The 26,043-nt window shown below is 41.5% G+C and overlaps 1 protein-coding gene across 4 annotated transcripts in view; it reads left to right on the plus strand.

Annotated features, from left to right (window-relative positions):
• The window catches only part of PRTFDC1 (phosphoribosyl transferase domain containing 1), a 94,205-nt gene that overhangs the window by 66,126 nt on the left and 2,036 nt on the right, over positions 1-26,043 (plus strand). Inside the window, exons 4-9 of one of the 4 annotated variants that reach the window (XM_004757623.3) lie at positions 7,795-7,860; positions 18,858-18,875; positions 20,241-20,323; positions 20,814-20,860; positions 23,798-23,874; positions 24,426-25,709. In XM_004757623.3, coding sequence (XP_004757680.1) covers positions 7,795-7,860; positions 18,858-18,875; positions 20,241-20,323; positions 20,814-20,860; positions 23,798-23,874; positions 24,426-24,473 — 339 coding nt within the window. In that variant the 3' untranslated portion in view covers positions 24,474-25,709. Of the gene's footprint in view, positions 1-7,794; positions 7,861-18,857; positions 18,876-20,240; positions 20,324-20,813; positions 20,861-23,797; positions 23,875-24,425; positions 25,710-26,043 lie in introns of those variants that run through there. The other 3 variants (XM_045084967.1, XM_013058940.2, XM_004757624.3) reach the window with 3 other exon arrangements.

A 26,043-nucleotide genomic window follows, 5' to 3' on the forward strand; every position in this document is an offset into this window, starting at 1 on the left:
TCCTCCCTGTTCACCACCCCTTCCCCTGGTAATCCTAAAACCAGTTCATGAGAGCTGGTTTAAGATTTCATTACTGTTGAACAACTATTTTCAGTTGTTGTTCTTTTTGTTGTTTTTCAAGTTATAATTATAAATCTTCCCTGGGTATTTAGGAGGGAAAAATTGTATGGAGAAAATGGTCTTCCAAGAAAGAGTCAACCATTGGGATATGGCCATCCACATTTTAAAACACAGATTTTACTGAAGTCTTTTGGGGTCACTCAGATGTTTCCAGAGGCTCCACTTGTTTGTCCTGCTGATCCATAATTTAAAAACACAATTTCAACCAAAACAACAGCCCATACCAAGATTCAAAACAGAAGGATATCCTGCTTCCAAGTTTTCAGAGTTCATGTAAAGAGAAGTCACTGGATCTGTTTTCAAACTGTGTTTCCTCCTTCCTGGGGTCCTCTATAACTATATTAAAATAAAGGTCTATTTTCTTCTTCCTGTTCTCTTTTTCTTTTCTTTTCTTTCACTCTCTCACTCTTTCTTTTTCTTCTTCTTCATTTTCTTCAGCCTATAGATTCTTCAGATCATTGTGGCCCCTTCTAACCCAGCTCCCCTTTATTTCTTATACAGAAAATAACCTTTCTCTGTTGGGTGGAGATTCCTCTTAGCTAACCCATACCCCTCTTGGAGACCGGGTGGAGTAGATTGATTGGTATTCTACCAATCACAATGGAGTAATAAATCGTTGTCATTAAGCAAAAAGCCATTTTGTCTTCAAATAAAGTCACATCATGTTTGCAAAATTAGGCACACCAAATTCAAGAGATGCAAAGTACACTTGTACTTTCAAATAAGTGAAACTGTACATGCTAACCTGTATGGTTTCTTTCCTGGCTAAAACACTAGTTTGGCTTTAAAATGTATCTTTTACTAATCATGAAATTCCTGTTATTAAGATATCTTAATAAATCATCTTTTCATATTTCTTGTGTTCAGAATTCACATGGATATGGGCATGTAGGTTTTTAAAAATATTGAGGAGACAAGGAACTGAGACAATAAGAATGTGAGAATAAAGAAATATCATTTGGATGGAAATCAGACGTAACAGAGGAAGGTCTACATTATTTCAGTCATCCCATCTTTCAAGTTACTCAAGTCAGCTTTATTTAAGTCCTTCTCAGTTGAGCTTTACAGATATTTTCTCATGTGTTTGTTTATAGTTGTCATTTTTCTCTGAGTCCCATTGAGGAATAAGGTCCTTCAGGTTTCTGGACAGCTGGAGAAGAACTTAAAGGAATAGAAAACAAGTGCTGTCCAAGAACACTTGTAGTCCAAGTGGGCAGGAGAAAAAGTACTAAAAATAAAGCTAACGCATGTGCTCGGATGCTTTAGTATGATTCCATAAACACTGGATGCCACCATGTGCCAGCGACAGAGGGAACAATTAGGATGACAGTAAGGCTGTTGTGCTGAAGGAGTTTCCATTCTATTGGCAACTGCTACATTCATAAAAATAAACTCCAGTTGGATATGGTCTATCAACATGCAGATCTGTATAGAGTGTTATTGTGACACATATAAAGTCCAGGGGACTCTAGGAAAGCTTCCCAGAAGAGATGATGCCTGAACTGAGTCTTGATGAAAGAACATGAATCACCCATGTGAAGAAAGATGGAGACATGTAATGTGAACAACCGTGAGTTAAGACATGGAGGGTAATGCAGTAGGTTCTGTGCCGGGAACTCCTGGGGTCTCAGTGCAGGACAGTGTAGGACATCAATAGTGATGAGATGTGTCTCAAGTAATTTGTCACTAGTAATATTTATCAAAATTTGCAAATACCGACTTGTCCTATAAGTTAGCATGGTATCTTAGTTGAGGTTCTTTTGTTTACAAGTAGTACCTAAATCAATTTTAGATTACTTTAAGCTAAAATGGTGGATTCGTAGAAAGAAATTAGGGCAGCTTATGATCCCCAAGGTAAAAGTGTAGCTGGGCCTGGAAAGAGATGAGAAACCCAGTCTTCCATTCTCATGTTCTACCACAGACCTTCTGCCACCATCTTGCAAGGCAGTTTCAAGGTTAACTCCTTGCTCTACTAACTGTAAATGGTTCTCACAAGGCTCTAAAGAAGTTAAGTATAAAAGTGGGCCAGAGCACCATCTCCAAGTGGCTTCTGCCTGTTGAGGAAAAGGATGAAAACAGCAAAGTGGAATGACAAGAATTATGCCCACCAAACAATCTGCTGGAAAGCATCAGACAGCACAGTGTGGAAGCTGGGAGGTCATTGAGAAACCCAAAAAGAAAACACGTAAGAGGTCATTTTTAACCAAAGCTCCAGCTGGGATACAAAGTGTCAGTGCAATGACATGAGTCCTCCTTACCCAAATGCCTCATGGGTAGCAGTTAGCCTTGGTAAACCCTAACCACGGAGCGCACCCACAGAGTAGTAAGACACCGAGTGAACTGAACGAAGAATACATCACAAAGTCAAATGTTAGGGTACCAGGTAGATTTGCAAGTTTCTTAGGAGAATATGGGGCCTGCTTTATGTACTGCTAACTGTTACATGCCAGGCACTTTTCTAAGTGCTTAATGTACATGAATTCCTTTAGTCCTCCAATAATCTTAAGAGGTAGGAATGATTAATATGTCCTTTTTATAAATAGGGAAACTGAGGCCCTGAGACGGTAAGTAACTTCCTCAAAGTCATACAACTCATGAAAGGTGGGGTTGTGAGTGGAAGCCAGGCAGTCTGGTCCTTGAGGGGACCCGGGGAGCCCAGCCACCTGGTCGCTTAATCTCCACATTCTTCTTTCCACAGCATACACTTTGCCCCCCACTCCCTCCGCATAGGTCCTAAGAAGGAGTTCCTAAACAAACACTCTCAGAAGCAGATGGGTAATTAAATGAACAGGAAACCAAAAAGTCAGTCAATTCCAAAGGAGAAAATACGAAAACAATGGTTTTTTAAACTTTTTTTTTGCCTGCACCACCTCACTGTGAACCCAGTCGATGTAAGAAAGACAAGAGGAATTGTTCTGCTTGAAGCAATGGGTTCAGAAGCCATGCAGGCTCTGACCACACTGTGCCCTCTGCTCTGGCTTCAGGCAGCATGAAGGACTAAGGGATCCTGTTAAGAGTCCTGTCCTAAATCAACCACTGGTTGAAGAAAAAACTGGGGATACTGGAACCCATTCACCTGTCCTTGTTCTCTGACTTGGCATCAGATGTTAGAGTTAAAAATAATAATAATTAGTAGTTTGCACCATTTTAATCAGAAACTCTGCAGGTTGTTCATTAAACCTCCTTATAATGAAGACTTTCTGGGTTTTGTTTTGCATCTCTGTCCATGTAATATAGAATCAGTGACCTTACTAAGCACAGAATAGTGAAGAGGAAAGATAATTAGGGAGGAAAAGCAAAGTTAAGGAATCTGTGGTGGCGGAGAATATTGAGAAAACTTTTGTGTGTACAGATTTTGAAGCAAGTGTCTCTGTCTTGGAAAACGAATGGCTTCGAGAGTGGTTCCTTTGTTTATTTATTTTCCTTACTTTTCCCCTTCCTGTTCCCCAAAAGGACAGGAACTCAGGATATTTATTCTTGCTCGGTGCTGTTTTTTTCTAAACATGATCTAAGCAGTCTAAATTCTCCATAGGAGGAATTGTCACATCTGTGGGGCTGCTTGGGCGTGCCCCCTTTGGTACCTGGAGATCAGGTCACCTAAATTAGTAGTTTCCAAAATATTTCTTCCAAGGAACCAGGGCTAAATACCAGAGATTTCCTTGTTTTTTTGTGGGTTTTTTTGGGTTTTTTTAAGATTTTATTTATTTATTTGAGAGTAGGCAGAGAGGGGAGGAAGCAGGCTCCATGCTGAGCAGAGAGCCCAATTTGGGGCTCCATCCCAGGACTCTGGGACCACGACCCGAGCTGAAGGCAGAGGCTTTAACCCACTGAGCCACCCAGGTGCCCCTTCCTTGGCTCTTTAAATCTAAATAACCGCTCCACCATTTCTACAAGATTTTGGCTTCTCCTGGCCACGGAGAGAACTCGTGTTCTCCTGAACTCGTGTATTTCCCTTCATTGTGTGAGCAGGACTCACTCCTTCTCTAGATTCCACTCAAAGACATACTATGCGCTTTTCTCTTTTAGGAATACTGGGTGCCAAGGGGCAGGGGTAGGTTACACCAGAATAACAAGGAGCCAGCCATTTTAGGATTGAACTAGATCCCTTCACCTATTAGCAACTCCTCTTTGGGCAAGCTATGTAAATGCCCATTGCTCAGGTTTCTGGTTTATAAGCTGGGAGTTAAATAAGACCTATACTGGGCTTTATTGAACCTTAGCAAAACCAATCAATCCCTTCTGAGACAAACTTCTTCTAGAGCCTAGGAAAAAAAGATAAGTAACCACTCGATGCATTGTATAGGGCTAGTATAACTTTGCTTTAAAACTATAAACCCATCTGACTTACGAAGATAAGACGAAAAATCCCAAATAAAATATTATCAAGGAAAAACCAAGGATGTTTTAAAAAGCACATCAATCCTAGGACTGTAAGGATGCTTTTGAGCCATCAGGAAAATATCATGGTTAAACACAGTGGATTGACTGCATACAATTAGCTCTATTCCCTCCTGAAACCGCACCGAAATGCCAGTAGAGAAAGGAATGGAAGTCTCTATGTGCAACGACAAAGAGGAGGGGAGAGATGTCAATGGGTTTTGGAGGCAAAAGTGATTAAGGAAGGGCACTGACGCAACGTAATAGAGAAAGTGAAAATCTAAATGCCTGTGGAGGGAATTGTCGATGAGCATTATAGGATTTGTGCCACAGAACTTCTGAAGGCTCACAAGTGAGTCACTAGGCTCTTGGAAGATGAAGTGATGGGGGAAGGGGATAAAGGAGCAAGAGGTTGGGGAACATATGAATGGAGAAGGGGGTCCTTTGAGTTCCCTTCTCCAACCCAGCAAGACACGAAAGCCTCCTTTGCTGGAGTCATTAAACCAGGGGGCTCCAGACCTCAGACCTCAGTGTACCAAAGAGGCCTGAGGAGTGACCAGTTCCTAAGAAGGTAGGAAAGAAGGAAGCAAGCAGGGAAGAAGCAGGAAGGACGGAAGTAGGGAAGACAGAGAGGGAGCAAGAGGGGAAGCGAGGGAAATTAATGATATCCAGCATTTCCTGAGTACTGACCACGTGCCACGCTCTGTTCTAAATGATCAGTATGTATTCATTTGTTTGATCTTCATAACAGCTCAGCAAGTAGGCCAATAATTGTGCAAAGATAGCCGAGACAGTTTTTAAAAAAAGAACACAAAAACGGGACTGACACTACCAGATACTAAAACATACTAGAAAGCTATAATAATGTAACAGTACGGTTTGGATGCTAAAATGGACATTTAGGTAAGGAAACAGAAGAATATAGAAACTGACCCTCACATAGGAGAATGAAAGATAAGGATAAAAATGATGTTTCCCATCAGTAGGGGGAAAAAAAAAAACAATTAAGTAAGTGGTATTGGGACAATTGACTTTATAGACATTTGGAAGATACAAGCTCCAGATGAGTTAAGGACAAATGTAATAATAAAAACATGTTATAAACTTGGGCTCTAAGGAAGGTCTTCTGAACTAAGACTTGCTTGGCAACATGCTGAAGGCGACACTTAGAGCAAGCACATTATTTAGCTTTCTGATATATTGTGCTTTTTGTTTTTAATCAGTAGAATGAAGATGGTAATAGAATTATTATGAAGTTTACACTGATTGGCAGCGGGTAAATCTCGTATGTTACGTCAAACTTTGTGGCTTAATAGTTGCATCCAATTCTGTATACCTCCCTCCTCTGGAGATATTGAAATTTCATTTTTCCTGCTGCTATGAGCAACACATTTGAGTCTAATATGCAGACATTCCCCCTATGTTAACTCCTGTGTCTCTGCACCTCCGCAAGTGATAAGAAAATCTCTCCTTTGACGTTTTGGACAAGTCCCTAACCTACTGCGTGACTGGTTGTGAATGTACGGTTATGAATGCCTGTTCAGAAACAGCAAGAGATCTGTGAATTCTGGGTGTTCTTTGACTTTCTCCTTTTGAGATCAGTTCCCATAAGAAGAAAATTTTTGGTCTCACCTACTTGGTGGGCATCCTGTCCACTCCACTGCCATAAAGAATGAATGCTTTACCAAGGGAAGTGAAAACAATTTAAGGTCGTTTTTCGCCCCCAGCTCTGGAGCAGTAAGGTAAAAGATAAAGGCTGCTTCATTGATGAAACTGTTCTGTGGGTTATTTGGCTGCTTTTCATCTTCCCAAATAACGCATTCTACGACAAAGTAGCTCTGTGCCTAGAGACTCAATTGCAAGTGACAGAATCCAATTCAAACCAACCCAAGGACTTTCCTAAGGGGACAAATCTGTTTCAGTCGCTGCAAAGTCCAAGACCTGTTGTAGCTTTGGGCATAGCTGGTTTACCTACCCAGGTAAGGCCTGGCCCCACCTGATCCTTAGGAAATGAACACACCTGCTCCCCATCCCACCACCAGGAAAGAGGCAGAGCCTTTTTGCCAGAATAAAAGAGGAGAGCCCAGAGCTCCAAAAGCCACAGCAGTGACCTGAGATGTTTCCTGGCTCATCGAGTCCTGCACGAAGGGCAGCACTGTGACCTTCTCCCGTAGGTTTTTGCTGGAAGGTCTGGCTTGGTTGTGAATCCACGGTCTGTAGGGTGTCTGCGTCAGCCCTTCTGCTGTGTCTTCCCAGTGAGGCCAGAAAACAAGTTGCCTGTCTCTGTTTCCTCTGTTCTGCCTCCATGTTATTTTGTTGTGATAGGAACTAGGTAACAATCCGTATTTGGTTTTGTGTGCGTGTGTGTGTGTGTGTGTGGTTTAATTAGAAGAGGATGATATACGATATATAATCATCATGAAAGGGATACTCATGGACCTTTAACAGAACTGGCGTGAAAATCTCTTAAACATATTCCTGGGCCTGCACAACGTTCCTGAGGCTTCTTCATTCATGCCTGAAGGTCTGAGTGCAATAGTTCTTGCTCTGTGTGAACTGTTAGAATTGCCCTTGACAGGGTGGCTCAGTTGGTTAAGTGTCTGTCTTTGGCTCAGGCCACGATCCCAAAGCCCTGGGATTGAGCCCCTTGTGGAGCTCCCTGCTCAGTAGGGAGCCTGCTTCTCCTTCTCCATCTGCCCCTCCCCCTGCTTGTGCTCTATTGCACTGTCTCTGTTAAATAAATTAATTTTTTTTAATTGCCCTGGACCTCAGATGGGGGGCTGGACCTGTATTGGTAGGAGGAAAGAGAAGGCCCCTAATTTCTTTGGGAACCACTACCTGATTGCTACCCCCTGGGGCAGAGGATGGGGCTTGGTGGCCCAGCAGACAAATGCATGGCCCATTTCTGCCCACCCCCACATACACCCCCCACAAACAGTAGCCCCCTCCATCCAGAGAGGTCCCGGAACTTGACAGCCTTCCCCAATTCCATCTGCCTCAGGGTAGACTCAAGCATCTTCCATCATTTCTGTGTTCCCAAATTAGGTCTGTTGGTTTTCTCTCCACTCCATTTATCAGCCCCTCTCCACAGTCTCCCTCCTCTAGGAGCCATCCCAATGCTTTGTCTCCAGCACCGAGGCAGGCGGGTGGCTCTCGGTAACCAGGGGCAACCAGGAATCTGTACCAGCTATTTGTGCGGGATTTGTCAGGCACAATCTAGCCGCGAGCTGGGCAGACAGGGAAAATGTGCCGCAAAGGTTTTCTCGCACAGTGAAATATTATCTTCGCTTTTTTTAGAACGACCAGTCCGTGGGCGAGATGCAGATAATTGGAGGCGAGGATCTTTCAACACTGGCTGGAAAGGTTTGTGAATGTGACTCTGCTGGGGCTGCACTGAGGTCATGGGGAAATCAGTGACCTTCGTTTCAGGTCAGCTCTCGCAATGCATTTCAGACACTCTCAGGGGTGGGCTAATTCATGCAAATGGATGTGTGAATCCTTTTAATGATTTCTTCCTTCTAAAACACTCCTTTTATAAGGCTTCCAGGACCCGAGGCCGACCAGATCTTTGGTCTCCAACCTTCTTTTCAATCTCACTTCAGACAACCCCATATTACAAAATCCCTTGGCGCTCCTGCTTTCTTCCTTTTCTCCTCTTGCTGTTCCTCCAGAAAAGAAACCTTTATTTCTATGCTTTTGTGTCTCTCATCTATGCCTCAGCACCTAGGCCTTGCACTAAGGCATTTAAACAGGTTTGTTGAAATATCTAATATTTAAGGAGGGGGTTAAAAAGTACTTCTGGAGAGCATATGTTCCAACCTTAGGCCTTTTCCACTCCCATGCAAAAAATGCAATCCATTAAATCATGGGGCAAACACCTCCACTTTCACCTTGGCGTTCCAGACCTTCCAATGCTTAATAGTTAAGTGAAAATCTGTTTGGATTCTGACATAAGTACATCCATGGAAGGAAGCGTTGTTTCCTAAAGTGCCTGGCCTTTGTCGAAATGCGCCCCGAGATTCAAGTTCTGCTGCGAATCCAAGCAACAACTCTTTTGACATCTCTAGTACTCATTATCCTTGGACAACTTTAGCTTCCCAAGTGACAGGAATCAGTCTCTCGCACAAGTTTAATCTCTCATATTCGTGGTTGTTATTGTGACGCAACATCTGGATGGGGTAAAGGAATAGCAGACATTTAACAGAAACATGTATAATAACATTAGGAACATGACAGAGCCCCAAGGGCTCTACCTATACAAACCAGCTTCTTTCCCTCTACTCTTTAGAAAGCCTCGTAGCCATCCAAATGGGGCATTACTATCTAGACATAAATTATATTCTACAGAAATTGGAATTAACTGGCTGATGTTAATGCATCACGAGGCCATCATGTGATATTACTACGTCAGTGCATGAAATAACATCCTTGGGGCACCTGGGTGGCTCAGTCCATTGAGCGTCCAACTTTGGATCTCCGCTCAGGTCTTAATCTTGTGGTTGTGAGTTTGAGCCCCACGTTGGGCACCACGCTGGGCATGGAGCCTACTTAAAACAAATAATAAAAATAAAAATGACATGCTCGAAAATTAAAATACTCAATACCCAGAAATTAACTTTTCACAACCATGAAGTGGCCTTTAAATAAGTCACTTTGGGACTTTGCTGGAGGACATTGCCTTACAGGTGTATGACACAAGAGAAATACTGTACCCGGTGCAGTATTACACAATCACCATGGGCTATTACCAGGAGAGTTTGTCAAAGTATCAATTCTAAGAATTCTAAAGGAAGGCCAAGAAAAAAGATGCATATAAAATTGGTTTTTCTTTCCTACTTTTTTAACATCATCTTCTATTTCATTTTAAAGTGCTCTCCCTCTTACATGAGTATTGGATATTCCCTTCCCTTAAGAGACAGAGAGTAGGGCAGGGAAAGGGTAGTTTCCTACAAAGCACAGAGTGATAGGAGGGGTGATAGTACTAAGCCTCAGTATCCCTCCCAGAATTACTACAAAGATACCTTCCCGCCATGAGAAAATAGAGATCATGGAAGTTCAGGTAGGAGAGGGAGAAAATCAGCCAGCAGGAAGTATAAGCAGGAGTCAGCTTCAGTGTTCTGTTCCCAAGACAAATGATTCTTCCAGGTTACCAGGTGCTACTCCGTGGTATCTTTACATTCACCTGTATGTGTGTGCATCAATGGATTTCTATATGTGCTTAAATATGTGCTGAGTCAAACCCCTTGAGCTTACAATGCATGGGGTAAATATATCTGAGATGAATCAACATTGGTCAGCCAGGTTCTCAACGTTCACAATGACTTAGGTTTAAAGATCATGCATCATTATGCATTTCCGTGAACCTGGACTCACATCAGAGCGGAGTACTTGATGAACCGTTGTAGACCACATTCAGTGTTCTCAAATGTGTTTTAAATCTGCCTACTTCTCTCCATCTTCATGGTAATCACCCGAATCTAGACTTTTGCAGTAGCAAAATGTGGTCTACAGCAGGGCTTTGTGAGCTTTTTTAGGGAGGAGCCAGGCAATAAATGTCTTAAGAGTTTGAGGGCTGTATGGTCTTTGTTGCAACTACTTATTCTATCACAGCATGAAACCAGCAAACAGCCATAGATAAATTGGAAACAAATGGACATGGCTGTGCTTCAATAAAACTTTATTTATAAAAATGGACAGCAGGCCAGATGGGCCATAGTTTGATGATCTTTGGTCTAGGAACCAGCAAGGTCAGTACCACCTGCAAACTAATTAGAAGTGCAGTATCTCAGATCCCACCACAGATCTTCTGAATTAAGTCTTCCTTTTAACAAGAGGTCTAGATGGTTCCTAGGCACATGCAATTTTGGGAAGCACTGGTCTAGGGCCAGGCCACTATTATCTCTTCTCTGGGATGCTATGGTAGCCTAACTAGTCTCCTCGAACTTCGGCCTTCATTTAACTCTTGCTACACCCCAAACCATTCTCCAAAACACAACAGCCAAAGAGATCTTCTTAAAATATACATGGGATCCCCTCACTTGCCTACTGAAAACTTTTCAGCGGCCTCTCAATTAGAGTTGTCAGACTTAGAAAAAAAAAAAAAAAAACACCAGACATGCACACAAAACAGAGAACAGGATGCCAACAAGCTGAATTTGAATTTCAAATAAACAATGAATACATTTTAAGTATAAGCATGTCACATGCAGTAATTGGAACATACTTAAGCTCAAAAGTCATTTATTGTTCATCTGAAATTCAGATGTAACCGGGTGTTCTGTATTTTATCTGGGAACCCCACTCCCAGTGTTCTGAGATTTTAATCCAACATCCTTCTCACAGCCTGTAAGACCTATGTGATCTGGGCCTGCTTCCCTCCCACCATCACCATCACCATCACCGCACGCCGCTCACCCCTCCTCATCGTGCGACACTGGTTAAGCTCCTTCCAGCCAAGACCTCGGATAAGCTTGGCCTCCAACTTGGAATCCATTTTCCTCCCATCCGTCAGGTCTCAGCCCCCTGTGGAAGGGAGGCCCTCCCTGTCTCTCTGTCTAAAATGAGCAAACTGTCTTTCCCTTGCACACTCCCCACCATTCCCATTCATCCCTGTATCAGTACCCTCTTTCAAGTCAAGCGCTTTTCACAGTTTGCAGTGTTTACTTTGAGGCTAATTTTTTTTATGTCTGTTTTCCCCACTAGTCTGTGTAAGGTGGGCAGGGACCCTGACTATATTATTTACCATCCTATGTCCTGCATCGTGCACGGTGCCTAGCTGACAGGTTGGAATAAATATTTGGTGGCTGAGTGAGGGCAGGCTCCTCTTTCTCTTAGAAAGAAACCAGAAAGATGTTTTCAATGAAGTATGGGAAAGGGAGGTCATGGTCGGAGGGAACAGTAAATAGAAGTCCATCTAGCAGGGCACCTGGGTGACTCAGTCAGTTAAGTGGCTGCCTTCGGCTCGAGTTGTGATCCTGGGATCAAGCCCCACATTGGGCTCCCTGCTCAGTGGAGAGCCTGCTTCTCCCTCTCCCTCTGCCTGCCTCTCTGCCTACTCTCTATCTAAATAAAATTAAAAAAAAAAAAAAAAAAGTCCGATTAGCCAGAACAAAGGACACATCAGCCAGCAAGTTGGGTTTAAGCCGAATGAGAAATGAGTCAAATGAGAGCGCGTTGTCTTGGAGAAGCAGAAGGGCTTTAGCGTCCTAAGAGATTCAACCTGGGGACTGGGTTGGCGAATGCTGCACACCTGAAGATGAACGAGTGAAAACAGTGTCACTTAACGTTCGGAATTTCTTTTCCCTTAAGTAGATGAAGGCATTCATATGGCTTTATCTGTTCACCTTTCCTTCAGCCTTTCAGAGAGAGGCTATGCATTAAGACTTAGAGAGAACTTGAAAAAAATGTTTCAGAGGCCTTCCAGAATCTTTCCATCATGCAGAATGTACACCAGCATGGTGGGAGAAAAACAAACTTGAACAGGTGCCCAACAACAGGTGGGTACTTTCTTCAGTGGTTGTAGAGCGAAGTCGAGTCGTAGTAAACAGCTGCGTGGGATGGAAGGGTTGTTGGAGGCCATCAGCCAACTTCTCCCTTACAACGTGATTACACAATTTTCAATCAATACATTTACACTGAAGCTGCATTTATCATTATCTGATTACACCGCCATCAACTTGTACATTTTTTTTTAACGTTCGGCACCCCGAGAAGAACTTCAAGAGTCTTCCCACACGACATTCTTTCCTTGCCCTTAAAGAAATCCAGAGAAGGAATGATTCCTTGGGACTGTGACTGTCTTCACAAGTGGAAGTGGTTTCGCTTGGGAACAGAAAGCCTGGGGGAAAGGGAGAGAAAACGCTTGAGAAGAGGGAGGAAGAGAATCGCACAATGAGGGACAAAGGAAGGAAATGAGAGAGCCGGAGGACCAGAGCAGACCAACGTGACCCAAGGAAATCAGCTCAAAATAGAGAAACAATGCTTTAAAACACTGAGAATGTAAATTGGGTTTGGTTTGTAGAATATATTAAATGTCTCAATAAAGCATTTAACTCGCTCAGAAAAGCAAAGAGGAGTCGCAAACGTTTTTGAGGAGAAATGACATCAAGAAGCTGTGTTTCAGGGGCGCCTGGGTGGCTCAGTGGGTTAAGCCGCTGCCTTCGGCTCGGGTCATGATCCCAGGGTCCTGGGATCGAGTCCCGCATCGGGCTCTCTGCTCAGCGGGGAGCCTGCTTCCCTCTCTCTCTCTCTGCCTGCCTCTCCATCTACTTGTGATTTCTCTCTGTCAAATAAATACATAAAATCTTAAAAAAAAAAAAAAAAAAACAAGAAGCTGTGTTTCGGGAAAGTGAACTTAATAGGAAGGTAGAGTAACTGAGGGAGGGAGAGAGACTCCAGGCAGAGAAACTAGTCAGGAGGCCCCATGGACAGGGCACACACGGGCACTAGAACCACAGGAGCTGAGAAGGGGCCTTGGAGAAGGCACAGCGCTTTCCAAAGGAGCAGTAGCAGAGCTAAATGACAAAATGAAGGAGGGAGAGTTAGAAAAGATTTTTTTTTTTTAAAGACTTATTTCTTTATTTGAGAGAGAGAGTGTGTGAGTGGGGTGAGGGACAGAGGGAAGAGGCAGAGGGAGAGAAACCCAAGCAGACTCCTGGCTGAGCGTGGATCCCAATGCAGGGCTCGATCTCACAACCCTGAGATCATGCATGGCCTGAGCTGAAATCAGGAGTCGGATGCTCAACCAACTGAGCCACCCAGGAACCCTGGAAAGATTTTTTTTTTTTATCAAATTTGTTTATAAAAGAACTTTTAAAAACATGGGGACATAGCTTACCTATATAATTATCCATACATTATAAGCCCCATAACTGTACTCCATAACTTCTTAAATTCTCTAAAGATGTGTGGATTAAAATATTCAGAAAAGAGACTACAAACCCCACGGACTTCTCTCTTTCTTGGCTCCTCTTTTTACTTTTCTTTCCTTCTTTCTTTCTCTCTTTCTTTCTTTCTTTCTGTCTTTCTTTCTTTCTTTCTTTCTTTTTAAAGCAAAGAAAAGGAAACCCATAAGGGAAGCTGGCTGAGTCATGGTTCTAAATAGGTCATGGCTATTGAATAAAGGGAACCCTCAATGATTAAGTTAAATGGCCTCGTCGGCTCACAGTGTTTAAAAGCGTTTTCCTCGGTGTGTTCAAGCTGTCTGCACAACGTGCTCTCTGGGTGATTTTTTTTCAGAGTTGATTTAATCCTGGCACTTCATAAAATGTGTGTATCCATTAAAGCAAGAAGATTTTATTCATGTTCAAGGGAAATCTTTGAAAGGGGTGGAATAAAACCAAATGCATGGAGGCAGACCCAAATCTGGCAACAGGAAAACACAGATGTGCAGGTTAAATGCAAGATTTCAGGAGACGTGCCACCTTCCTCCACCAAATAAGTTTCTAATCGAATGCCAGAATGAAGCGTCAGAACCTGCCAAATTTCCTCCTTGGCTGCCTTAACTATTTAAATCATTCCTTTTTATTGCATCTGACTAGGCTGAGAACAATAATGGAAATGCCCACCAACTGATAATTCTGGCAATTTTGTGAATTATCACATAAAGTGAAATGCTGCACTGCATTCCTTTCTTCGTGGGGTTCATATTCACACTCCTACCCATGCTCCGCACCCACAATGAGCCCATCAGCATTACTGCCATCCCTCTGCTGGGCGTGACCATAACTGCAAAACTGTGTCGCTGCCATTAGCCTGTGGTGTGCTAATCAGTCTGTATCTTAAAAGACTGAAAGTGGGAATAACCTATTTAAGAAAATCACTTAGATTTGTATAACTCCTTCCTTCTTTCTTTTCTTCTTTTTCTTCTTTTCTTTCTTTATCTTCAGGAAACTTGAGGTGATTAGCTTCCATCGGGATTGCACCATAGCAACGAAAGGACACACTCGAGAGACCCCCATAGAATTTTTGCCTGTGGCCCTCCCAGGTTGCAAATTTTACTTACTTTCCAGGAGGAAATGAGCTAGGTGTGATGAGATGACTAAGACAGTAACTGGCAGACATCTCAGATTCAGTGATGGGAGTTATCAGATTGGAAGCATTTAAGAGGCACAGCTTGTCCTGAAAAAATTGCTAAGGGTGCCCACTCCAAAAAAAAAAAAAAAAAAAAAAAAAAAGAGAGAGAGGGGATTTTTGAAAATTTCTTGGTGCAAAATTAAAAGCAGTAGACATTAATTATAGCTCAGTTAAGGGGGAATTGTACATCGTTAAGGAAAAATAATGGAGGGAATGTGTCAAAAGTATAACAGACTAGAGAAAGAAATGGGGTCAAAATTGTTGATTTGTTCCACAGGCATTTCTGTGGAAATGGAAACAGAAGATCGTTTCCACCGGTCTCCATGTTATATGCTAATCGTATGAAGATGAATTTGTCTTTGTCCCTTTGTGTAGCTAATTCTGTTATGTTAAAATGTAAAGAGAATAGTACTCTTAGACGGTAGTGAAAATGTTTCCAAAGTTGGGGCAGTCACTTTCTCTGTACTCTTGAGCTATTTGTTCTGTATTTCCAAAGGTACTAAAGGTATTGCTTTTTTGGGAAGTGAACTTTTCATACAACAGGTAGGTTTCTAACAATCTGGGCAATAAACGCACATATTACTTAGGAAAGAATTTGAAAATAGTGTGATGTTCTGTAAAGGAAAAGAAATATCTGTATTGACTACTCTATTTAACTCACTGAAGAATTCTAGATTTCTGCATAGCCCCCTTTCAGTAGCAGATGGGTTTTTTTATATCAGTATTCCCTTGACCATCATTTATGAACCCACTGAATAATTTTACTTTTTTTTTTTTAGATTTTATTTATTTATTTGTGAGAGCGATCACAAGTAGGCAGAGGGGCAGACAGAGAGAGAGGGGAAGCAGGCTCCCTGCCAAGCAGAGAGCCTGATGCAGGGCTTGATCCCAGGACCCCAGACCATGATCTGAGCCAAAGGCAGAGGCCCAACCCACTGAGCCATCCAGGTGCCCCAATAATTTTATTTTTTAAATACTATACACAACTCAGAAAGTTCTTTATGTTGTTACAGATTTTATCAACCCACTTAACCTCTTTAATCCTCCAAAATCCTTTGAGAAATATAGTTAAACCATAATTAACTAATTTTTTTTCATAACAATCCTTCCAAGAAAGAAAGAAAGAGAAAGAGAGAAAGAGAAAAATAAAGAAAAGGAGGGTTGTTGCAGTCTAAGACAATGGATGATGACAGGGAAAACAATTAGGAATTCCAAGGAAAGAAACAAACTAAAAGGGAACGTAATTATAGTATACTACTTGACTCTGTAGTGGGAAAAAACATGAGCAGTACAAGAAGATACAGTCATAACAAAGTATCTACCCCGGGGGGTGGAAAAAGAAGTGAGATAGTGTAAAACAACAAAATTCTTATCCTTATATAATATAGTAAGTAGATAATGTCTAAAATTATTAAATTGGGAAATAGTAGTAAGTAAAGGAGACTTTTAAATTAAAAGAGAATTAAAGACCCAATACATGGGCTTTAATTACCCAGACCTGCTACAAAGGCCATTTTAAAGACAACTAGGGCAATCTAAATATGTCCTAAGTTTTATATATGATATTAAGAAATTATTGCCATATAAAGAAGTTGTGATACACACACACACATGATGGAATATTATTCCACCATAAGAAACTGGGAAATCCTGCCATTTGTGAGAACATGGATGGACCCTGAGAGCATTATACTAAGTGAAGTAAGTCAGATAGAGAAAGACAAATACCGTGTGATCTTATTTGCAGGTGGAATCTAAAATAAAACAAAACAACACAAAAACTGGACTCACAGAAAAAGAGATCAGATTTGTGGTTACCTGAGGCAGAGGGTGGGGTTGGGGGTAGGGAAATCAGAGGAAGGTGACCAGAAGGTTCCAACTTTCAGTTATAAGATAAATAAGTATTAGGGATGAAATGTACAGTACAATGACTATAGCTAACACTGTTGTATGTTATATACAAAGGCTGTTAAGAGAGTAAATCCTAAGAGTTCTCATTATAAGGAAAAAATTTTCTTTTTTTGCTTTCTTCTCTTACTGTATCTATGTGAGATGATGGGTGCTAACTAAATTTCTTGAGGTAATCATTTTATAATATACATAAATCAAACCATCATGCTGTACACCTTAAACTTATATGGTGTAGAAGTTTATGTGTATGTGTATGTCAATTATGCCTCGATAAAACTAGAAAAAATGAAAAACAGAAAATAAAAGGATTCTTGTCATTTCTGTTAGGTGTGATAATATTTTGGCTATGCATAATATAGAATGCCATGATAACTTTAATATAAAGTACATAAGCATTTTTAAATACTTTACAGTTAGATACACAGCAACATTTAGAAAATATTTAGACTTTTCTATTTGATTTTGAATCTGTATATGCATTCCTTGATTTTAAAATATGTTTAAGTAATATTTATCATGTATTTCTGGATTAGTACACATTTAAGTCCCACTTCCCAGTCACCACTATATCTTACAGTTAAAGCTAATTCATTCAAAGATGACTCCTGCTTTGCAAGGTTCCAAGCTTTTAAACAACAAATTTAATTATGTTCTGTGCACTTTATCTAATTAGGCAAGAAGGCAGACTAACAGAGTTTTAAAGAGTTTTTCATTATAAGATTGAAACAAACAAACAAAAAAAAGATTATGAGCTAGGGAATTAAATTAACCAAGTATTCTCCAAGTATTTGGGTTGGTTAACAAGCATGGTTGGTAAGCCTCAATCAGACTAAAAATGCACATCCTAAGTAACTGTCGTGGGATAATGGCTAAGAACATAGCAAATGTGTTCAGAATACCAAGGGGACTCCTCTGTCTCTGGGACTTTTAGGGTAGAGGATACTGTGGTCATGACCTACTTTAAAAGTGGATGAGATAAGCTTACATTTCAATGATAAAACTAGGATTTTTTAAATGTATTTAATTTGGGGGGGGGGTGGATTGCTCCATCAGTTAAGCATCTGACTTCTGCTCAGGTCATGATGTCAGGGTCCTGGGATCGAGCCCCACATTGGGTTCTGTGCTCAGCAAGGAGCCTGCTTGGCTCTCTCCCTATACCCGTCCCCTACCTTACACACACTCTCTCTCTCAAAAAATAGATAAAATTTTTAAAAATGTATTTAATGACTAAATGACTATTTAATGATTATACCTAAGAGGAAAATAGTTCCAGAAAGATATTTCCTTCTAAGAAGCACATGGTACATAAAGTAAATATGGTTTTGGTTGGTTGACTAACACTTTCATTACTTAAATCTCTTTTGCACTAGGCGTAAATGAGCTTCCTAAGGTGTAAGGCTTGATAGAATTTTTAAAGTATCATATGAATCACAGGGAGAAATAAGAGTCATCCAAAGGAAAACAACTTTACATCATATCCACACCCTTCAGTTCATTGCAATGTCATATTAACACAGTCGTGTTTTAATTCGGGCGACAGTACTGACATATAACTACTAATCCATTTAATTGGTTGGTTTTAACTCATTAATCAGTGTCATCAGTTATTAATCCTCCATTCAGTAAATAATTGCTAAGCATCTATATGCAGCTCTATATGCCCTAGGGACTGAGAATAGTAAGCAAGACAGACATGATCCCCATCCTCGTGGAGCTTATATTCTGGTGGGAAGACAGGTATCAAACAGGAATTGAAATGAAACATAGTCAGCGTTTTTAGGGGAGAAGGAGAGGTAGACCTTGAGAGCACATAACAAGGAACCCAACCATGCTTCTTAAGATATCAACCAGGCGATTCATAGAGCTCTCCCTAGTCCAACCCTTCCTCGGGGTTGAAAATCCAAGAGTAAACACAGAATCCCCAATGACCGGTAGCTATGCAGGAATACAGGACTGTCAGAGCTGAATATATGATCCTTCCGCAGAGCGCTGTCTCCATTAACAACATAGTTTATGTGGCTTATTTTCCTGGTAAACTTTGTGTCCCTCTTATAAACTTTGTGTGCCAAGGAATGCTTGGATGGGGTGCTTGCCGGAATTAGGGACATGGGGTGACCTTGTAGATAGGTCTTCAGACAGGTCTAGGATCTGACATGACCCTGCTAACCTCACCAAATATTTGCAGAGAGACTGTTAACATGAACCTGAGATACCTACATGACCACCGAGCATTTGAGTTAGATGGGTAGGGGAGGACCAGCTAAACAAATTGTGAAATTTCTAACTGTAAGCAAAAATGTGGGTCTGTCTTGTGAGCCAGATTTGCATCGTATTCTTAATAACTGTTGCGTTGGTTTTTGTTTGTTTAATTTCAGAACGTCCTCATTGTTGAGGTAAGCTGACTTTTCTTTATCCATACGGGGAAGTTGAAAGAATCTAATGGTGAGTTTTGAAATATAGAACTTATTATCCAATTGGTCAAGGATTTATTGAATTTCCACTGTGCACATGGCTCTCCAGATTTCCTAAGAGCTAACTAGAATCAGTGGCCTGAAACAGTTTAGAATAAAAGCTTTGGAATAATAGTTTTGTAGTACTTTATCCGTTTTTATGTCTAATTTCACGCCCGTCTACATTGGTTCTTCTACCGATGTGCGAATCAGACATTTTTACAGAAGAGGAAGCTAGCCCAACAGAACCAAATATATGGAATAGCAAAACCAAGGTTTGAACTCTTTTCACCCTTGAGTCAGTGTTCTTGCTAATGACCCCTAAGGACTTCAAACAATTCTACCTTCAGCAACCAAGTCATAAATACAATCAATTTTTAAATGGCAATCCAAGAGAAAGCTATAATTTAATTTCGTTTTCTGCTAAAAAAGAAAAATGGGAGAGAACGGGTCCTTCGGAAGCAGCGGACTTAATACAGCACATGGCCACTTTTCCTTCAAGAGCACGCCTGTCTTATCAACTGGCAGGAATTCAAGAGAGCTGTTTTCAAGCTTTTGTTACACAATTGCCTGTGTGCTCCGTTTGTATCTGCAGTCCTCCCGGCTCAGACCTAAGCCAGGAAGTAAACCCTCTAGCCAAGCGAATTGCCCAACCCTGGCTAAATTCAGACCTGTTGTTTTGATAATCAGCTCCTGACAGCTGATTTCTGTCCCAAGGACAATACATTTCTGCTGCCCATTCTCCTCTAATTGTGCAGCAGCTCATCAGCAGAGATGAGCCGAGGCTCACTGCAGCCTCGTACCCTCAGAATTCACAGGCTGTCACCAGCTGCCGTCCAGACACATCTCACTTCCCGGCCACAGAATGCCCTATTGAGTGGGGAGGGCAAGGGGGAGGCGTTTATCCATTCAGTGTATTCAGATGTACATCCCACGTCCATGAAAATTCATGCGTTCTGTATTGTGTCACATAACCTCGGGGCCAAATTTGGTCCTTGCATGCGCGTGCACGAGTCCCAGTGTGCTCAGTGAGCAGCCCCACAGGCTCTCCAAAGGCCAAACTTAGATTTCAACACGGCTCAAGGATTCCAAGAGGAAATATTCACCGATATACTCCCCTAAGCCAAGCTTCCAAGAGAGGCACCTGTCTAAAAAATGGAACCAACCCCGCTTCCTACTTTGACTCCATCTGATGGCAATTCTAATTAGGATGCATTATTAATAAGGCATACAGTCATCTGTCTTGATGCAAAATCTGTTATGCCATCCAAATGCGCCCAGCTGAACGTGTCTGTCTTCTTTGCAAAGGATGTCGTTGGAACTGGGAAGACCATGAGGGCGCTGCTCAGTAGCATAGAGAAGTACAAGCCCAACATGGTGAAGGTCGCCAGGTGAGTAGGACACTCACGTCATTGATGCTTCTGTGTGTCCAAAGAAGCCCGAGAGGGGCCCTAATACAGGAGGTTGTCCCCAAAGAGAGCAGTCTTTTCCAAACCAGTGACCCTTTGCCCTGGGGTGTTATGGCTCGACCACATTGAACAAATAGCCCATTTGAGTGCCAGCCCGAGACAGAGGAAGGGGAAGAGGACATGCTTTGCTGGGTGTCTGAGCCTCTCGTTATTGCGCCTCCATTAGCGGCTTTCGGGAGCAGCTGGCGGAGCCTGATGCCAGCGCCCCTTTCCCTTTCTTTTATCTAGAATCACTGATGTGGTGCCCCGGTAGCAAGAGCATGAATTAGGGGGCTGGGATGGTGCCCCATGTGCTCGGGGAAGTGGGGGAGGAGGGATACCTATTTTAATGATGTTCGGTTCTATTTGCAATTCCCAGAAGTTTTATCTGGATCACTAAACGCCTTTTTTTTTTTTTTTTTTTTAATGCTAGTTTGTTGGTGAAGAGAACACCTAGAAGTGACGGCTTTAGACCCGACTGTAAGTGGGTTTGCTTTCTATTGGTTGCTTATTTGGTTGGCTGGTGTTGTTTCGTGTTGAAGAATGTCTGGTTTCCTATTTGCCAGCATTCCGTGTGATGCAGAAGCTGGAAAGGTTTGATAGTGCCACAGATCTCCCGAGGTCTCCCCAGCCTTGCCGATAGAACCCTTTACAACAGGACAGAACCCTTTACAATGAGAGTTTTTAATCTCCCAGTTCACGTTTTTCACAGAAACTCTGTTGTGTGCAATGGATAGTTTCGTGTTTAGGTTTTCCATAGCACCTTAAAGCCCAAGAACTCAGCAAATGGGCTTCAGGGGGGTAGAGGGAGACTTGACCCCACCCGACTGGCTGACATGCAGGATCCCTGCCTTGGCCACTGGCCCTGTCAGTCAGACCAGGAAGGTAGAGGGATCCTCTTACCATTTCCAGGAACTTTCACCAGACAACGCTCAATGCCAACCTTCAGCAAGCCTGAATTTTAGCATGCAAAAGGGGGAAATTCAAGACACCTCTCTCGTCACCCTCAAAGGAAAGTTCAATAACGCAGAGAATTGGCCGAGGAAGTATCTCTATATATCATCTTTGTACTTGACTTCATATGTCCTGGAGGATTTGGCTCATAGAGGGCACTTGGCTACTCTCCTTCCCATAATATGAATAGTTCCAATGCCAGGAAGAATAAACAAGCAGCCTGATTATTTATTATTCTAACACTAGAGGCGACTTTTTTTTCACTCACATAGGCAGACTTCAGCTTGATTTTTATAACTTACATTTGCTCTAAAGCCTCTGGGATCATTTGGCTGTGGTTCTCATCAGCAAGCTGAAAAAACATCAGAGCAAGAGACGCATGCTATGAACGGGTAATGACATTTCACAAGTGACTCTTTATTCTAAAAACAAGTTTCATCCGTGCTGGGCAGATAGAACCAACAGCATGTCCCCGTCCAGGTCCTGGCCTGGAGAATATACTCTGGTTGCAGTAAGGTTAGGCAAAGTTAATAAACAGAAATCTTCGAAGGAAATCATGGAAGATCTCACAGAGAAAATTTAACTGAAGTTGAAAGATTCGCCTCAGATCTAGCCAACTAATTACAGATTATTTGCATCACTGACAGCAACAACATGAATAAAATAATGGCTGATAACACCAGTAAGAGGTCACCATGGCCCTCCACTCTTCTAAGGGCAACACAGAGATCAACACATTTCCTCCTCACAACATTTGTCCAAAGTAGTTGCTCTTGTGATGCCCATTTTACAGCTGAGGAAATTGAACACAACAAGGTTGAATGGTTTGGGAAGGTCACGTTGCCGTAAGTGGAGAGTCAGTATTGACTGGAGTCAGTCTGGTTCTGATCACTGTCTTGCTCTTGCACTATGTCTATAAGTAACATCTGCCAAGTGCAAATAGAAGTGTAGGAAATGCACCCATTTTCCAGCTGGACATAGGTCACCCTGATTCCTAACCATCCCCCTCATCTACTGATCCAATGTCCTTCTTTCCCTCCCCGACAGCTCTGGAGGTTTGACCTTCGGAACTGGCTTTAGCCAATCCCAGGTGCCATGCCTACTGTAGGCATTGTTCTGGTCCCTGTGATGTCGTTACTATGGTGACAGCCCGGGTGCTCTGGGATTTACTAATACTGTTTTAGCTGGTTCAGAATCTCTGTTTCTTCTCCCTGGATTTCTCAGGCTTGATACTTTTGATTCCTTTCTCGTAACTGACTCTTTCCCGTATGCTCAATGACATCTTCTATATGCTCTGACATCTTTTCTTCTGCTCTAGCTTCTCCTCTTTTATTATTTTTCTTAAGGTAAAATGTACAGGGTGGAGGGACCAAAGGGGGTTTCTATCAGTGACCTATAATGCAATCCTTTAGAAAGTAAGCCCCTCTCTTCTGGCACTTCCTACAAGCAGGAGCTAGTTACCTACTCCATGTGAAACATCTTTGGTGATAGGAATCACAGTGGTAGTGATGTCACCAGAGGAACAACTTTCTCCATGCTCTAAGTCCATTGGCTATACCGAAGTCCAGTTTCATAAAACTGAGTTCCTCTCTCATCTGCAATGCTGTAATAAACAAACAGATTCAAAAAAACTGAAAAGAGTTTAAAAAACCATTGGATGATAGGCACATTTATTCTGTTCCAAGACCTGTGAAGAAGGACCACTACTGCCTGTTCCTTAAAGATCCTTTTCCACAAAAATCACCTACCTTTCAAGACATTTTTCCTTTGTTTAACCTAAGTACCTCATACTGCACTTAAATCCATTTACTCCCATTCTTCCCACAATAGAGATAGAGAGCTAATTCATATCATCTGTCTCCTGGATTCAAAGACTAGTGTTAGAATAACCCTTAGTGTTCTGTTCCTCAAACTGAACAATCGCACTTCCTGTCATCTGGTATCCCAGGTTTGGCTTCCCAGGCCTTTGTCCAGCTGAGGGCACTGAGCACAGTGGGAGAATGGCTTCCAGTGGCAACAGCCTGTGTACCTAGTCAAGTAGTACAGGATTGGAATACTGCTGTGTGAACTGCACTTTATGCTTCCAAGTATTTCCTTTGGCATTATATCATTGGATACTGCTCGCTTTGGAACCAGGGGGCTCCATGACTAACTCACACATACTTCATGATCTCCCCTTAGCTGGCTGAGCCCTTTCTCAGCTCTGTGTGGTAGGAGTACAGCAATCCTTCCTCGTATGTTTGCTTGTCTACCTGTCTACCTGACTACCTGCCTAGTCACCTGACTACCTGCCTAGTCCAGGACCCGTTGGACTCATCCTATGCTTTCCTTATCATTTCTCTCACACTTGCTTCTGCTTAAATGAAAGATCCTCCAGTTTAAGTGCCAACATTAGCATATGGTGACTTTCTACTCATTTGATTCCTTTTTTTTTTTTTTTTTGCTCTCTCTCTCTCTCCTCAGATGTTGGATTTGAGATTCCAAACTTATTTGTGGTGGGTTATGCCTTAGATTACAATGAATACTTCAGAGATCTGAATGTAAGTCATGCATGCAAATCCCTAACCTCCTTTTCACAAGAACTTAACAGTTATACGAACTTAACAAATTATTAAAATAGTAGTCATGATGGCTGCCACATACTGAGTATCTTCTGTATCGGGACTATTCTGGGCACTTTTCATTCATAATTCCAATTACGGTTGCATGCAGTTCCTATTCCCCATTTGGAGAAATAGTGTCAACATAAATACATGGACCTCTAGTGTAGACCCCTCAGCTGTGTGACCTTGACAATTGTTGAATGATCTAGAGGTAAACATCCTACCTAAAGTGGACCAATTGTGTGCACTTTGTGACCCAGGGAGCCAGATTCATAATAGAGCTCAAAACCAGAACAATGATGAAACTTTTTCAAGCATTTGATTGGGTCTCTTTAGATTTTCTATACGTGCACACACATAAATGCGCACACGTAATTTGAATGAACAATAACCAGTTTTAAGATGACATTCTGTTATCACTGCATTACATTCTCTGCACCTCCTATTTTGTTGAGAAACCAAGTCATTTAAATCATCTATTGTTTCAGCACATATGCGTGATCAATGAGCATGGCAAAGAAAAGTACCGGGTCTAGAGGAGTCAATTCTCACCGTCGACTCTCCAGATAACATCGTAACTTACGACCACAGTTGGAAAGCCACCATGTAGAGTTTGTCTCCCCAGGCATCTTCACTCAGCAGGATATAAAAGAAGAAAAAAAAATGTTTTAATGAGAGAGCTTTCTTTTCTGAGGTTTTAACATAAAGAGTACCAAAGGTTGTTAAGGAAAAGAAAGCAATGCTTTATTTGACTTGTTCCAAATTAAATACTCCGCCTTGTGACTCATGAGTTCTATCTACCTTCACACTCTCTGAAACTTCACCTTTCTTGATTCCAACACAGCCTTTAAGCTTGATCACCATCCCCCCACCTAGTTACTCAAATATTTTTCACTTAACTTTTTTTTTTTTTTTTTAATATTCCGTTTGGGTGACATTTTGCAATCTGAAGAAACTGGAAGGCTTTCCAGTTAAGCTCTGAACCCAAATCCTGGGACTGCAACTAGAGTCCCATACGAAAAAAGGAGAGAAAGAACAATTTCATATAAATTTCTATTTGTGCATTTCTGGCAGGCCATAACTATTTGCTTTGACAAAGCCTTTTTGAACTGTAGCATATAATGAATCTTAATGATGTTATGAGATGAGCCTTTGCTCAGTGCTGTTGATACTGGCTTCCGGTGTGTGATAACGGTGTGTCATGTCTGCATGGATGTACTCAACTGTGTTTAATACTCTGAATTTTAATTAGAAAAAATACAATGGCAGCAAGGCCCTCGTTTCTAAGCTGCGTCTCTTTATTTGTGTGGGACATGAGCAAATGGCAGAATTCGCGGAGCGGGGGGTTCAATTCAAATCGAAGCAAGTCTGAGGTTTTTCCCCTTATTTACATCAAAGGACAAGACACTGTTATATATTATCATCAACATGAACACAGAGGTTGAATAATTTTTTTGAGTGATCTTAGAAGGCTTATCCGACAGCCCAAGGCATTACAGAAAACCAGCACACTTAAGAAAGTTTTTTTCTGAATAACATTTTTTTCCATTTCCACTGTTTAATGAGATGTTTTCTAATTTATGGGAATTTTAATTGAAAGTACACTTGAGTGCCAATAGAACTGTTTTTTTTTTTCTCACTTCCTAAAAGGAGAAAATGCAAAATAAATAACTAAGCGGCCTTTGTTTGGTTCTGAACCATATATGGCATATTGTTATCAGGTTCTAGCTTCCTTTAAACTAATAAAGAATAAAAAACCTTGTTACATTTCATAACTGCTTACTGTTTTTCTTCCGCCTTTGTATTTTTTATATACTTTCAGCCATTAAAATGTGTGAGCCAGTAGCTTAAATATACTACTGCATATATCTTTCCTGAGGCTTTATTTTTGTTAACCTGGAAAAAATCCAGTATATGCACTAGTATAAGCAAACGATTAAGCCAGACTTGATCTACTGCTTTTTTTTTTTTCCTTAAGCTTGTTTGTAAGACAAAGAATTTTAGTTGTAAAAGATTTTCCTGAATATCTTTGTTCCAGTCAGAGAAGAAAATAAACCACACCCAGATATCTCAAGTGAGAAACCAGCACAGGGAATTCCTTTTAGC

Source organism: Mustela putorius, unplaced genomic scaffold (genome assembly GCF_011764305.1).
Source record: "Mustela putorius furo isolate JIRA1106 unplaced genomic scaffold, ASM1176430v1.1 tig00000827_pilon_pilon_pilon, whole genome shotgun sequence".
Taxonomy (NCBI): domain Eukaryota; kingdom Metazoa; phylum Chordata; class Mammalia; order Carnivora; family Mustelidae; genus Mustela; species Mustela putorius.